Source organism: Aptenodytes patagonicus, chromosome Z (assembly GCF_965638725.1).
Source record: "Aptenodytes patagonicus chromosome Z, bAptPat1.pri.cur, whole genome shotgun sequence".
Lineage (NCBI taxonomy): Eukaryota > Metazoa > Chordata > Aves > Sphenisciformes > Spheniscidae > Aptenodytes > Aptenodytes patagonicus.
Window position 1 is genome coordinate 14,906,387 of NC_134982.1, and position 12,011 is coordinate 14,918,397.

General features: G+C 42.5%; 1 protein-coding gene across 1 annotated transcript in view; it reads right to left on the bottom strand.

The window, feature by feature from the left end:
- CPLANE1 (ciliogenesis and planar polarity effector complex subunit 1) overlaps window positions 1-12,011 on the bottom strand; it is a 66,578-nt gene that overhangs the window by 38,080 nt on the left and 16,487 nt on the right. Inside the window, exons 16-20 of the mRNA XM_076361818.1 lie at window positions 8,590-8,754; window positions 7,665-7,838; window positions 3,534-3,762; window positions 3,161-3,294; window positions 275-492 (exon numbers count right to left, since the gene is read on the bottom strand). Coding sequence (XP_076217933.1) covers window positions 275-492; window positions 3,161-3,294; window positions 3,534-3,762; window positions 7,665-7,838; window positions 8,590-8,754 — 920 coding nt within the window. The remainder of the gene's footprint in view (window positions 1-274; window positions 493-3,160; window positions 3,295-3,533; window positions 3,763-7,664; window positions 7,839-8,589; window positions 8,755-12,011) is intronic.

A 12,011-nucleotide genomic window follows, 5' to 3' on the forward strand; every position in this document is an offset into this window, starting at 1 on the left:
CAAATTAGAAAGGACATATACAGTAAGAAATCTGACTTAAACGTTGTTTCTGCTCCTAAGAATATTTCCCTTATTCTTTAGAGCATAGATCCTTTATGGAAAAAACACAGAGGCACACATACTTTCTTAGCCCTATGGTGCTACTTAAGTAAATGAATGGACATGGAAAAAACAGACAGAAAAAGTGAGCTGAAAGGAACCTGAATAAAGATCATGATTATTTCATAAATACATTCAAACAAAGACCCAAGAAACTTCTATCATGCACGCTTACTTCACTGAGAGAAGCTGGCTGAGGACAGTATAATGGTGGTGCTGGAAGATAAAGCCCATCTGGAACTAAACCATACAATTTTCTGCTAAGATCCTTGGCAGAATCCATCAAAAGCTGAAATGTCTCTGAGAGAATATCGGCATCTGCCATAACAGCTGCTTTCAGTAGTTCCTGTATTGAGCTATAAAGAACATTTGCATCTTCCTCTTCAATAGGATCTATAAAATATTAAGCACAGAAACCAATAAATTAATAGACTCAATCAATACATGGCCTTCATTCTGAAATTATGAGGCTACATTCTCAGAATTTGCATTCATCTATTACAATGTATACATCGCATCTACTTGCTTCAAGATCTCTCACATTTGAAAATAGTATTCAATTACTAATTTTAGGTTTTGCCACAGGGGGAAGTTATTGCCTTTCTTAATAGAGAACTGAACTTTTCAGCCATGCATTTGCTTGGCATAAAATTTTGGCAAATAATTCTTACCAAGAAATAGTATACCTATAAACTAGGTATACTATTAATAATGACTATAACAACTCTTATCAGTGAGCATGATGATCAAGGAAAGGCAAATGTATGTTTGATCTCTTTTACATATTATTACATTTTTTCCTCATCTCCTAGAAGTATCAGGACCTTTAACATACATCATTAATTGGTTCCTGAAATTCACATAATATTATACTGCTCTACTTCCATTTCTACTCCTCCTGCTTGTCTTGGAATATTTGCTGCCAAATCTTTCCACTACCTATCATACTTACAGATTGTTATATACCGCATGTATATGTGTGTCTGTATGTTTGAAATAAAATCCTTGGAAATGAGTACAAAAGAAGAATCTACACAGTGTTTGGCATATGGCTTAGATAAAGATTAATTAACATCCACCTGCTGACAGGAACTTGAAATATAGTTTCCAAACACACAAGAAGAGAGTAAGGAATAGAGAACGTGCCAGTAAACTTTCTGTAAAACGTAAACAAGGACAGGCTGATCTAGCTAACTGGGGGAATTTCAGCAGTAAAGTATTAAGTTAGCTCGTATACACACATACAAAGGAGCACAGAGACAATAGCAGGTGGGGGAACCTGAATAACACCTTAGACCCATCTACTCACAGTAGAAAAATCAGCCCATGAAAGGCTCATCTCCACAAGCCCAGAGATACACAACAGCAAATTATGTACTCAGAGAAATGGACACTCTGTCCAGGCTCTTCCCAGGAGAGCCATCAGCCCTGGTGTCCAGGTATGAAACCCATGAAGATGAGCCAGTGGGAGTGGCTCTCTTCAGTACATTTTGGCTTGAGAGGGGTTACTGTCAAGAATGATAGGACATACGATAGGATGCAGGGGAAGAGCTTTTTGGGATTGCACAAGGCTCATTATGAGATCTTTAGGAAAGAAACCAAAGGTATGGCATAGCGTTGTGGCAGCCTCACCTCTGTTGGGCCCTGTCAGTACGTGTCTGTTTTCCTGGGTGAGGGACCCTCTATTCTGTGTGTCTGTGTATAGGATTTTAAGTGCCAGCAGCTGGCGCAGGACCACGGGTCAGAAAGCCTGTGTGTCTGGGATGCCAGCAACTGCAGAGACTGGAGTTAAGTCAAATCAAGTGCCAGCAGCTGGAGCGGGACCACGGGTCTGAGTGCCCATAGCGCCAGCAACTGGAGCAAGTGAGGCTATGTAAGTGAATGTGTGAGCGCTAGCAAGTTATCAAGTCAGACTAACAACGAGTAAGTGAAACGTCCTGGGAGCTAGGGGTGTGTACATCTTGCTCTTGCAAGAGTGACACCACAGGAGTTAGCAGTGACTGGAGGGACTGGTGAAGACCTAGCCACCTGCCAGAGAGACAACTGGGAGACCTGCTTATGTGTCTCTAAGGGCTAGACCAGGGCATTTGGATACTGGAGGGACCAAGGCAGTCATGACCACCTGCCAGAAAGACAGTGTGTGCACAGGTGTGTGTGTCTCTAAGGGTGAGGCACCTGGAAAGACTGAGGATCCCAGACCAGCTAGCTACTGGATGGATTGTATATTCAAGGCCAGCTACTGTGGGGGGCGTGTAGACAGTGTGTGCGTCGGGGAAAGAGGGTATCTGTGAGTGGGTCTGTACCAGAAAACGGAGTGGGGCTGGGGCTTTGGGGGCTTATATATGCAGACACCAGCAACTTGGGAGACTCAGCTACTGGGTCTAAGCCCAGCTACTGGAGGGATCCACATTGTACATATAGGTATGTATATGCAGACCTTCATCCTGACCAGCAAGAGAGGGAAATGGGATGGAATTGTTGGTGCTGTTTGCATGAGTGCTGAACTTGTCTGTAGGTGTTGATCTGTGTGGCCAGCTGTACATAGGTGTTGTGTATGTGTGTTTGGGTATGTGCCTACTGGGAATACACTCTCAGCCTTGCTAGCTGTTGGATCTGGGGACATGGAGCTGTCAGGCTATGAGATAACCTCCCCCTTTAACAGAAAGGAAAGGCAAAAATTAAACACCATTATGTAACTAATTTTAAGTATGATGATACTTTCCATACTGTTAATACGTTCACATTTGCTTCAGGGCATTTTTTTTTTTTTCGTTTAATGAAGCTTCAGTTTTCTTCCAAACTGAAGTTAATATCAAATATAGTCAAATAAGGCTTTGGCTGATACACACGAAGAAGACAAGACTGATGATACGGTCCATTTTTAGAATGATCAAAGCCAAAACCAAAACCCCTATAAAATTAAAGTATTTTAATACATTGTAACAGTAATGCACACATTGGAGAAGACAAGGTAATTGTTTCTTTTTAAGACAGTGTATAACACAGAATATGCAGTGAAATAACATGAAAAGTAAAGACAATTATTTATAATTTTACGTACCTGTGAATTGCTTGTATTTAATACATCCTGATGTTTCAGAAGTAACTGGCTGCCCTAACAAAGATTGTAACTTTTCCTGAAAAGTCTGCATTGGTGATAAGCTTAATGGCAGGTAACGCTCTGCCTTTTTCAGTCTGAAAGTATAACAAGAAACTGTTCATTAATAACTAAGTAAAACTCAGAGACAGTCTAATGAAGCTCTGTTAAATGAACATCTAAAGACAAAATAACTAATCTTAGCATGTTAGGTCCTACACCTACTAGGAGTCTGGGAATATGAATTTCTGAGGCAAAGGATATGCCTTGTTACAATAAACCATGCAAATAACATTAATAACAAAATACAGTATACTAATTCCAAGCTCAAATTTACCTTGAGAATTCATCAGAGTTCTGACAATACAGCTGGTAAGCCACACCAATTGAAACGGACAGTTTCCAGTCCCCAAGTCTGTGTGTTAACCACACAGCCTCTGGAATGAGTCCACCAATAAAGAACAAATCAAGAGCATATTCAGCTGTCCACACAGATGAAAGGTTCTGGTCCCTGACAGCTCTGGTAACCAAACAGTGTTGCAGTGGAATAATACGAGGAGATAAGTCTGTGACACAAAAAACACATTTTAAAGTTTAAATAAATCTGCATGCTATCCAATGAATAATCTAGAATTCATATGTTCACATTGCTTTTGGATCCATTTCAGTGTACAACTTTTACTTCATTAGAGGCACACTACAGGGTTTATCTGCAGCAGGCAGATGCAGCTCACGCTGTGATATAATAGTGAGGTCAGAGCAGGCTATTTTTCTGCTTAATAATGTGGGATATGCAAGCATGTGCAAAACTTGTGGGTTATTCTTACTTTAAAGATTTAATCACACTGATGGAACATTTGCAAGTATGCTACATATGCTTAGGGTATTTCAGAGGGTACACCTGAGATAAATGAAAATTCTGAGAGTTTTCCTAGTGTACCCGTGTTGTTTGTACTCACTGTGTTGCTTATTGCAGAAGACAGAAAGCTACAATGAGTTTTTGAGAAAGAACTGTACATTATTTTAAGAAAGTGTATCAAGACAAACTGAAGACAAATTTAGTATCTCCTTGTTTCTTCAGGTTTAGATTTGTTTTCCAAGGTTTTACTTCCTGGTTTTCCTGGAGAGGTGCTGATCAACATTAACTCTAAGGACTTACTTGCTTCTCTCGCAGTTTGTTTACTACTGAGGCAAGGACATTATTTAGGGAAATATTCACACTAATCCAGCTTGTGCAACGCAATTTTTCCAAGATTGTCTCACCATGTACATGGATCTTTGACTAATGCAAGTATTAAAATCAAGGTCTTATTTTGTAGGTTTTATCTGGAAAGTTGTCCAATTAAAACATCCAAAAGACCATGAAGAAATATATACCAGTGTATGTTGTAGTACAGAAACATTAAAAGTAGTCAATGTATTCACATAGACTGCAGAAAATCTAATCAATCAAAATAAGTTAATATTGTAGAGAAATACCTGGCATTGTAACAACTTACTAGTAGAGTACTTACAATACTTCCAAATAAGTCTTCATTCCTGTGGACATTAGATCACTTTGAAAAGTTAACTCTGAAACTAAAAATTTCCTAACAGGGGAAATCTTTAAACAGAATCTCTTGCAGAAAATAAACAAACCACCTACTGTGATAAATAATAATTCTCCGAAAAATCCTGAAAAGCAGGACTTAAACTAGCAAGTACTGCTTGGGTTCAACAACAAACCAACTTGACATTCCCACTTGTTCTGATGATACAGTGTCTGAAGCATTTTGGCTTCCAAGAGCTTGACTGTCAAATAAGTAAAAAATGCCTTCCTCTGGCTTTTCAGTTTGGGTCACACCGTATCACAGATCCAGTTCCACTATTTGTTAAGCACTGCTTTTCTCTCACTTTTGGGAGGATGAAAGTCAGTCAGAACTACATCTTTAGGCAAAAGTAGTGCAAGAACCATTAAATTCTAATGTTGCTTAATTTAGGTGAAAAAAATACAGCATCCTTTTACCTGAGTATCAGATTTAGATCACTAACCTCAAAGCATGGGAAAAATAGAAAAAAAAAAACCTCGAGGAAAAAAAAAAAATCAGTATATTGGGAGGCAGTCCTGAAGGGCAGAGGAGTCCAGGAAGGCTGGACGTTCTTCAAGAAGGAAACCTTAAAGAAGCAGGAGCAGGCTGTCCCCATGTGCCAAAAGACAAGCTGACGGGGAAGAAGACCGGCCTGGCTGAACAAAGAGCTTTGGCTGGAACTCAGGAAAAAAAAAGAGAGTTTATGACCTTTGGAAGAAGGGGCAGGCAACTCGGGAGGACTACAAGAATGTCGTGAGGTTATGCAGGGAGAAAATTAGAAGGGCCCAAGCCCAACTAGAACTTAATCTGGATACTGCCATAAAAGACAATAAAAAAATGTTTCTATAAGTAGATTAACAACAAAAGGAGGGCTAAGGAGAATCTCCATCCTTTATTGGATGCGGGGGGAAACATAGTGACAAAGGATGAGGGAAAGGCTGAGGTACTTAATGCCTTCTTTGCCTCAGTCTTTAACAGCGAGACCAGTTGTTCTCAGGGTACCCAGCCCCCTGAGCTGGAAGACAGGGACGGGGAGCAGAATGAAGTCCCCATAACCCAAGGGGAAACGGTTAGTGACCTGCTACACCACTTAAACACACACAAGTCTATGGGGCCGGATGGGATCCACCCAAGGGTACTGAGAGAGCTGGCGGAAGAGCTCACCAAACCACTTTCAATCCTTTATCAGCAGTCCCGGGTAACCAGGGAGGTCCCAATTGACTGGAGGTTAGCAAATGTGACGCCCATCTATAAGAAGGGCTGGAAGGAGGATCTGGGAACCACAGGCCTGTCAGTCTGACCTTGGTGGGGGGGAAGGTTATGGAGCAGATCATCCTGAGTGCCATCACATGGCACGTACAGGACAACCAGGTGATCAGGCCCAGTCAGCATGGGTTCAGGAAAGGCAGGTCCTGCTTGACTAACCTCATCTCTTTCCATGACACGGTGACCTGCTTAGTGGATGAGGAAAAGGCTGTGGATGTTGTCTACCTAGACTTTAGTAAAGCTTTTGACACCGTTTCCTACTGCATTCTCCTGGAGAAACTGGCTGCTCACAGCTTGGACGGGCGCACGCTTTGCTGGGTAAAAAACTGGCTGGGTGGCTGGGCCCAAAGAGTGGTGGCGAATGGAGTTAAATCCAGTTGGCGGCCGGTCACAAGTGGTGTTCCCCAGGGCACTGTATGGGGGCCAGTTCTGTTTAATATCTTTATCAGTGATCTTGACAAGGAGATCAAGTGCACCCTCGGCAAGTTTGCAGACGATACCAAGTTGGGCGGGAGTGTTGATCTGCTCGAGGGTAGGAAGGCTCTGCAGAGGGACCTGGACAGGTTGGATCAATGGGCCAAGATCGATCTGTGTGAGGTTCAACAAGGCCAAGTGCCGGGTCCTGCACTTCGGCCACAACAACCCCATGCAGCGCTACAGGCTTGGGGAAGAGTGGCTGGAAAGCTGCCTGGCAGAAAAGGATCTGGGGGTGTTGGCTCATCGACTATGAGCCAGCAGTGTGCCCAGGCGGCCAAGAAGGCCAATGGCACCCTGGCCTGTATCAGAAATAGTGTGGCCAGCAGGAGTAGGGAAGTGATCGTGCCCCTGTACTCGGCACTGGTGAGGCCGCACCTCGACTACTGTGTTCAGTTTTGGGCCCCTCACTACAAGAAGGACGTTGAGGTGCTGGAGCGTGTCCAAAGAAGAGCAATGAAGCTGGTGAAGGGTCTGGAGAACAAGTCTTCTGAGGAGCGGCTGAGGGAACTGGGGTTGTTTAGCCTGGAGAAGAGGAGGCTGAGGGGAGACCTTGTCGCTCTCTACAACTACGTGAAAGGAGGTTGTAGCGAGGTGGGTGTCGGTCTCTTTTCCCCAGTAACAAGTGATAGGACAAGAGGAAACGGCCTCAAATTGCACCAGGGGAGGTTTAGGTTGGATATCAGGAAAAATTTCTTCACTGAAGGTGTGACAGCACTGAACAGGCTGCCCAGGGAAGTGGTTGAGTCCCCATCCCTGGAGGTATTTAAAAGACGTGTAGATGTGGTGCTTAGGGACATGGTTTAGTGGTGGACTTGGCTGTGATAGGCTAACGGTTGGACTCAATGATCTTGAAGGTCCTTTCCAACTTCAATGATTCTACGCAATGGATGACATAATTCAACTGTACACATCAAACTATTAAGTCTAAATACCAAAAATATTTTCAGTAATCAAGAGATGCAAAACATCAATCCCACACACAGACACACACAGCCCCCTCAACAAAAATATCTGGAAAAACTAAGTTATTTTATCTTTACTGTTAATGGTGCTGAAACTATAAATCACCAAGTTAAATCATAACAGACAGCATTGATATACATTAAAAAAATAATAAGAGTTAAGCACAGCAAATTAAACTGCTTTAAAAAAAATACCTTGTTTGATGTGAAGTGGATGCAGGATGTCAACGTTGTGCGGGGGAAAGATATAGAGCAGCTGATTTGTGAAATAAGCAGCCATGAATCGTGCCATGGATCGAACCACAGCCATAGCAGTTTCAGTATGAACATCTGTTACCATCCATAGTTCATGCTGAAAATACTTGGTATCTAAAAAAACAGACATTAAATTAAAACATTATGAGGAAAATGATTTTAAATTGGAATGCTAAAATTGTCTAATCACAGCTTAAAAAATTTTTTTTAAAATAAGCAAACTATGGTATTACTTAGTTTCTTGACAAGCTTTCAGGACTTAGAGCTTAATCTTTTACACTAATTACACATTATATTAATATTAGAAGACTTTTATACTAGGTTTTTAATGACTAGAGATGGACCTCTAGTATCTAAATTTTGATCAGTGCTGAGTAAAAAAGACTGTTTAAATTTGGAAATTTAGATTTCATACTCTGAAATAGAGAAAAAGAGTTACAAGCATCTGCAAAAAAATCCCACTGTCAATTTAGGACTGGTGACCAATCTAAAATCCACTATTTTATCATATCGTATCATAAAAAAATGTTAAATCAATATAAAATGAAATCACATAATTTCCCCCTTATTTTTCTTATCCAAAGGCCTTCCTTGAGCAGATTTGAATCAAAAAACATTTAACAGGCCATGCTTTCACTATTAATTATACAATGAAAGTTGTCTAAACACTTACTCCAACAAGTGCAGCTGAAAGAACACCCGAGGATCAGAAAAAGATCTTTAAAGTCACTGAAAACAGACTTCAGTCCAGTGTAAAGAGAAAAGCGTGCTGTCAAGCGTGTTTGTGATGGCACAGAAATTAGTTACTAGGTTATTCAAACAGTATCAACATACCTTATCACACTTTCATGCAATATAAACATACCAGAAAATTTTTCCATCTGACTCACTGAGAGCTGCGATCGCCTTAGAATCTCTCCTACCAGATGATCACAGAGTCCCTGAGCCTCACACAAGTTATACTGATACAGGTGGCAAAATAATATTGCAAGATAGTATCTACTCTGAAGAAAACACGTTCTTTTTCCTCCTGCATTAAAAGAGAAAAAAAAGGCAGAAGTCCATTTGGAAAAGAAACAATAAACACAAAACCAGACACAGCAGGTTTGAAAGTACTAGTTCCTCTTTCTCCAGAAACGTATCTGTGTAAACATATACTGAGAAGAAGTAGAACTCAGGAGCAGCTATTTTAGGAGATATGATCCTCCTACAACCTCTAAGTTACTAGTGAGTTAATGCTCACCCACAACAGTTTTACTTCTAGAGAACTGGCAGTTTTCAGAACAATACAGTGGTGTTGTGGTTTAAGCCTGCAGGCAGCTAAACGCCACACAGCCATTCGCTCACTCCCTTGCCCCCGGTGGGATGGGGGAGAGAATCAGAAAAAGGTAAAAACTCATGGGTTGAGATAAAGACAATTTAACAGAACAGAAAAGGAAGGGAAAATAATAATGATAAAAGCATATACAAAACAAGTGATGCACAATGCAATTGCTCACTATCCGTGACTGAGCAACAGCTGCGCCCCCCCAGCCAACCCCCCCCAGTTTTTTTGTTCAGCATGATGTCATATGGTATGGAATATCCCTTTGGCCAGTTTGGGTCAGCTGTCCTGGCTGTGCCCCCTCCCAGCTTCTTGTGCACCTCCGGTGTCCTTGCTGACAGGGCAGTATGAGAAGCTGAAAAGTCCTTGGCTAGTGTAAGCACTGCTTAGCAACAACTAAAACATCGGTGTGTTATCAACCTTATTCTCATACTAAATCCAACACACAGCACTGTACCAGCTACTAGGAAGAAAATGAACTCTATCCCAGCCAACTTCAGCACAATATCCACCCCTTATTCTATACCATCTACGTCATGCCCAGGTCCCACACTTCTCAGTACATCCCAGTTAATCACGACCACCTTTCCTGTCTTTTGATATATACACACAGATATCATTCCCTTAGTCTACGGGCCATCCCTCTAAAATGTCCGTTGACTTCATTTAGACCATGACTTTGGGCTCCATCTGTCATAACAGTCCTTCAGGGCAGGAGAGATGGTGTGTGGTGTTGGATTGTTGCATGCTGAAGCCAGTTCTGGTTCCATCACCGCTGCACTTTGCTCAGTTTCATCAAAATTCATTCTTCATTAATTTGGGTGATTCTTACTGTGATACCACTGGTATGGCATATAGCAACCATAGTAGTGATGACATGCAGTATTATATAGCAATTAACATCATACAATTCAAATCAATGACTATTCTCACCCAAAATTAAATCCCCTTGACGTACACATCGGACTTCCCCATCCTCCCACATCACTCACCAAGTGCACCCAGGTCCTTGAGCAAAAGCAATCCCACGGATGGGTTTGCCTTTGCCCGAGGCAGGAATAACCCAGACTGTCTTCCCCAGCGTATTTTTTACGTGCACTACAGGGACTTTACCCCCTTCTACAGTACGTAGAAGTTTTGACTGGGCAGGGCCAGCTCGATTGGCAGATCTTGTAGTGTCAACTAACCAGGTGGCTTTTGCTAGATGTGTATCCCAATGTTTGAACGTCCCAGCACCCATTGCTCTCAGTGTAGTCTTTAACAGTCCATCGTATTCGATTTTCCCGGAGGCTGGTGCATGATAGGGGATGTGATACACCCAGTCAATGCCGTGCTCTTTGGCCCAGGTGTCTGTGAGGTTGTTTTGGAAATGAGTCCCGTTGTCTGACTCAATTCTTTCTGGGGTGCCATGTTGCCATAAGACTTGCTTTTCAAGGCCCAGGATAGTGTTCCGGGCGGTGGCATGGGGCACAGGATATGTTCCCAGCCATCCGGTGGTTGTTTCCACCATTGTAAGCACATGGTGCTTGCCTTGGCGGGTTTGTGGGAGTGTGATATAATCAGTTTGCCAGGCCTCCCCATACTTGTATTTCAGCCATCATCCTCCATACCAGAGGGGTTTTAACCGCTTGGCTTGCTTGATCGCAGCGCATGTTTCACAGTCATGGATAACCTGTGCAATAGTGTCCATGGTCAACTATACTATTCAATCACAAACCCATCTATATGTTGCATCTCTTCCTTGATGGCCTGAGGTGTCATGGGCCCACTGAGCTATAAATAATTCACCCTTATGTTGCCAGTCCAGATCCACCTGAGCCACTTCAATCTTAGCAGCCTGATCCACCTGCTGGTTGTTTTGATGTTCTTCAGTGGCCCGACTCTTAGGTATGTGAGCATCTACATGATGTACTTCTACAACCAGGTTCGCTACCTGAGCAACAATATCCTGCCACAATGCAGCAACCCAGATGGGTTTGCCTCTGCACTGCCAGATGCTCTGCTTCCATTGCTGCAACCACCCCCACAGGGCATTTGCCACCATCCATGAGTCAGTATAAAGTACTGGCTGCTTTTCTTGTTCAGCAATATCTAAAGCCAGTTGGATGGCCTTCACTTCTGCAAATTGGCTCAATTCACATTCTCCTTCAGCAGTTTCTACAACTTCTCATATGGGACTCCTTACAGCAGCTTTCCACCTGATGCTTTCCTACAATACAACAGGACCCATCAGTGAACAGGGCATATTGCTTCTTATCTTCTGGTAGTTCATTATATAGTGGGGTCTCTTCAGCACACGTCACTCCCTCCTCTGGCAATATTCTGAAATTTTTGCCTTCTGGCCAGTCCACGATCACTTCCAAGATTCTTGGGCAACTGGGGTTTCCTGTTCGAGCCCATTGTGTGATTAATGCAACCTGCTTACTTCACATAGCATCAGTTACATGATGTGCAGAGGGGACCCTCCCTCTGAACATCCAGCCCAGCACTGGCAGTCGGGGTGCCAAGAGCAGCTGCGCTTCAGTGCTGATCACTTCCAAAGCAGCTTGAACCCTTTCATATGCTGCCAATATCTCTTTGTCAGTTGGAGTATAGCAGGCCTCGGATCCTCTGTATCCCCGACTCCAAAACCCTAAGGGTCGACCCCTATCCCAGCCAAAACCAGCACAAGTGTATAATTGTTAAGACACAGACAAAGACAGAAGAGCTCAAGGGAGCCTAGCCTTCAAAAAAGGGATGCCTAAACCACAATGAAATTGCTTAGCTATCCACCAAGCTTCCAGTGTCCTGAATTCTTCCTGGATGAGGTACTCCTCATCATAATAACGAGCAAAAAATTTTTCTCGTGATGCCTGGGAAGAGACTCTGGAATATCAGTTTCAAATCAACTCCTAAATAAACTCCTGCCACACATTATTTTGTTTTGTTACTCCCCAAACACTAAGTCTTTTGATTTTACAGCT